The 3,975-nt window shown below is 52.0% G+C and overlaps 1 protein-coding gene across 1 annotated transcript in view; it reads right to left on the bottom strand.

Moving 5' to 3' along the window:
* The window catches only part of LOC119329650 (protein NRT1/ PTR FAMILY 3.1-like), a 5,080-nt gene extending 1,841 nt beyond the window's left edge, over positions 1-3,239 (bottom strand). Inside the window, exons 1-3 of the mRNA XM_037602713.1 lie at positions 3,017-3,239; positions 2,707-2,924; positions 2,025-2,605 (exon numbers count right to left, since the gene is read on the bottom strand). Coding sequence (XP_037458610.1) covers positions 2,025-2,605; positions 2,707-2,924; positions 3,017-3,170 — 953 coding nt within the window. The 5' untranslated portion in view covers positions 3,171-3,239. The remainder of the gene's footprint in view (positions 1-2,024; positions 2,606-2,706; positions 2,925-3,016) is intronic.
* Between the last annotated feature and the right edge of the window lie 736 nt (positions 3,240-3,975).

Here is a 3,975-nt window from a genome sequence, read left to right as displayed (position 1 = left end):
CTTAGGCCTTGTTTGGATACGGTGTTTTAGCAGAACTGGTTTTCGGTAGACTCACGTAACCGTGTAACAAACTTAAACCTTGTTTGGATTCCGCAGGAAAAACATGGATAAGTAGGATTCAGTTTCCACAAAACCAGTAACGTGCGTTTTGTGAAAAACGACTAATAGCTGTTTTTGTGAAAACACGATTGTAGAAACTCACGGCAACTGATTTCTCCGTCTGCATGAAATTCATCAGCGCAGTTTTTGCCTTACCGCACCTGAAGTTCATTCAAAGCCGCCGGCCGGCATCCACGCCGATTGACTTTGAGCACAAGCGCTCTACCGTCGGCCTGGTCGAGCGGAAGCGGCCGCCGCCATTCGCGCGCGCCAAATCGTTGAAGGGAAGCGCCCGGCGTCATGTGCGAACGCTTGAGTCGTCGAGGAAGCGGCCACTGCCGCCGTTCGCATGCGCCGTGTTGTCCAGAGCAAGTGGTCGCCGCCGAGCGCGAACACCAGAGTCTCGAGGGGAAGCAGCCGCTGCGCACGGCGAGCCGTTGAGTGGAAGTCGTTGCTGTTGTCCGCACTTCAGCGGCGTCCCCCTTGGTGAAGCCTCCAATGAAGGAGAGAGGAGCAGCAATCGGGGGCTAGGCGCTGATTCGTCTAAGGCCGAGAGGAATGGAGCACACCCGCAAAAAAAAGAAAAAAGAGAGGAATGGAGCAGCGATGTCAGCGAACTAAGGACGAAGGAGGAATCGGAGAGAGTAGAGGAGAAACTCGAGGGGAGCAGCTGCATATACGTGTACTTCAATGGATAAGCAATGGCGGCCAATTTGGAGAAAGTGACGAGCAAAGATTAACGAGTCACGGGGCTATCTATGTAACCAAACATAGTTTTTCATAAACTGATTATTCATAAAAACGTAAATAAAACCGATTTTCCTAGAAATCAGCTTAAAACGCATTTTTTATAATCCTATTGCTAATCTCCTCTATCCAAACAACCACTTAGTGGATCATCGACGAAGCGGGGATCAAAGAAGCTTTTATCATCCGTCAACCTTGGACAGGTCATCGAGGGACTTGAAGATTGAAGCACTCCACGTTGTGCAGTGTTGACCGGAGGTAAAGGAGAAGTGTGCTAATCGGAAACGAGTTGCTGTTGCTAGCTAATCTATAAAGTGTGTCTGTTTTCAAAGTAAGGAAACGACGATGACAGTAGGGAAGATGATGTCGAGCGTGTGGTGAACGAGTCATTAATTAGTTACCTGCTCATCTTGGTTAGTTACAAGGACGCGGAAATTGCTACGTAACCAGATGTATTTTCAAGCTGCAATGCTGACTCAGGACTACAGAGATACAGCGATTGTTTTTGGTAGATACTGTATAAGATAACTATCTTTGAGTGGTGCCCAAATCCAGCTCAAAGTATGGTGGGTTTTCGGTACAGACGTGGAAAGCACGACTTATTTTGGGCTAGAGAACAGAGCTCAAGCCGGAACTGCGCCGCTGAAGTCCAGCGGCGGCTACCGGCACATCTCACCACAGCACTAGCTAGAGCACTCCAGCTCGGGGAGTATGCTCGTTTTTGGCCTCATTTGCTGACATCGCCTTCTAATCTCCTTCGTCCTCTTGTTCATAAATGAGCTTGGCCCATCTAAATTGGCTGGCTACATACATATATAGCTGGTACGCTGGTAGCCTCTAGTACTCGAAGTATCTTATCCTCGTTGCTGACTTGTAAAGTTGTAATGTTCACGGCCTCACGGGGATTACATACTCTGACTCGTGATCATATGATGCGGATTTTATTCCTTATCGATAGAAGGTTGAGCTTTATAAAGCTTACTGTGCTGGAGGTGGTTTCTCTAGTAAGTACTCCCTCGGTAAAGAAATATAAAAGCGTTTAGATCACTACTTTAATGATCTAAGCGCTCTTATATTTCTTTACAGAGAGAGTATATGTCCTAAAAACGTGTCTAGGCAAATGTAAGATAAGTAATTGGGGGAGGCAGTATTTTACTAACGAGAGGGCACGCACGTACCTGAGCTGGGGTGTGTGCACGAGCTTGCCGTACATGGAGATGGGCGCGTCCATCTCGTCGTTCTCGTACAGCCTCCCGGGGTCCTCCACCTTGGGGACGCGCCGCTTCCGGACGGCCGCGACGGCCACCTGCGCGAGCCGCGTGAACGGGCTGCCCGACGGGTCGAGCCGGCGGTACATCGGGTACCCGCCGACGAAGGCGATGACGGAGACGCCCATGCAGAAGGCCGGCACGCCGAGGCCCCAGCCCCACCCCACGTTGTCCTGCACGTACACCACCGCCGTCACGGCCACCAGCTGCGACGCGCCGTTGCAGAAGTAGTACCAGTTGAAGAAGCCCCACGTCCGCGCGCGCTCCGCCGTCTGCGACTCGTCGAACTGGTCGGCGCCGAACGCCACGATGCACGGCCGGTACCCGCCGGCGCCCACCGCGTTCAGGAACAGCGACACGTAGAGCACGGCGAGCTGCCACGGCAGCGCCTGCTCGCACGCGCCGCTGCCGCCCCCCGCCGCCTCGGCGGCCTTGCACGGTGCCGGCCGGAACTGCGGCAGCGCCGCCGACACCGTCAGGAGGGCCATCCCCTGTCATGCAAGAAGAAAGCACCAGCATCACGTACAGTTCAGCTCTGCTTCGTATGGGCATCGTCGTCGTCTACGTGCGGAACAAGTGTACGTGTACGTACGAATTGGTAGACGACGGAGGCGCCGGCGATGGTCCAGAAGCGGCCGATGCAGGCGTCGGCGAGGTAGGCGCCGATGAGCGGGGTCATGGCGGAGGTGCCGCCGAAGTTGGTGAGGGTGGTGGCCGCCTTGGCCAGCGGCATGTGCATCTGCTGGGTGAGGTAGGTCAGCATGTTCGTCGAGAAGCCCACCACGGCAAGCTTCTCCGCCACCTCGTTGGCTGCAGGCCGCGAGCCAACGCACACAGTTTAATCTTAAGCAAGCAGTCAAATTCGAAGTAGTAGTTCGCAAGAGACTGTATAGTTTGCTCACCAAAGATGAAGGGCATTGTTCTGAGGCCGCCCTTCCTCTTGCCCTTCTTCCCATCCATGGCCGCCTCAGCCGCCATTGGTTGCGCCTGTGGTGGTAGCGGTGCGGTGGTGCACTCAGTTGTACTACATGCAGATGCAGCCACTCCTCGCTGCATCGTGAACTCGTGGTAGCAGCAGCAGCTTGGCTTCACATATTTATAGCTAAGCCGGCGGCCACTGCCAGTGCCATGCCACTAGACTCTACTACTATTCTACTGCGAGCTCCGAGGCTAATTTACACGAAATAGGAAAAAACTGCGGGGCAATTATCTGAGGTTAATTTGCAGTATTTATGCGATATTTTGCGCACTTGGAATATACGGCTGCTTCTGCTACTGGCTAACTGCCATTGCAAGTCCCCTTTCTTCTGGACTCCTTTTCACATTTCCGAACTAGGGACTAGGGACTTCGCATGTGTGATGTGTCTATATCACAACCAGATCTTGGCAAATAGCTAGGCAGCGGCAGGACCAGTGCTAGCTGAGATGGACTGGAACAGGAGCATTAAGAATAAGAAAGAGATAACCAAGGAGGAGTGGGGGAGCTAGTTATCCATTGGAGGGAAAGGGCTAAAGAAAAATGGATGATAGAGTGGATGCAAAAGGGCTAGAGAAAAAGGAGTTTGAAGACTGCAAATTCTGAATATTACACGAGTAAACCTAGCGGAAGCATGAGGCACAATCTCTGTTTGGATTGTGACTATCTTTGCCATATGTTGCCACATGATTTTTACCACACTTACCACACTTGCCTTACTTGAGTTGCTCAAATTGTTAGCCAAACTTTGGCTTGCCTAAGGGAATCGTGTCACACTTTTTGTGTCTATGACATGTGGGGTTCACTCCTCATAAAAAATTTCTTGCCTCAAGTGTGGCTAGAACCAAACACCTACCTAACTTGGTCAAACTTGCCTAAGGTTAG

Source organism: Triticum dicoccoides, chromosome 7A (assembly GCF_002162155.2).
Source record: "Triticum dicoccoides isolate Atlit2015 ecotype Zavitan chromosome 7A, WEW_v2.0, whole genome shotgun sequence".
Taxonomy (NCBI): Eukaryota; Viridiplantae; Streptophyta; class Magnoliopsida; order Poales; family Poaceae; genus Triticum; species Triticum dicoccoides.
Note: the sequence above shows the minus strand (reverse complement) of the source record. Positions and strands in the feature narration are given on the sequence as shown.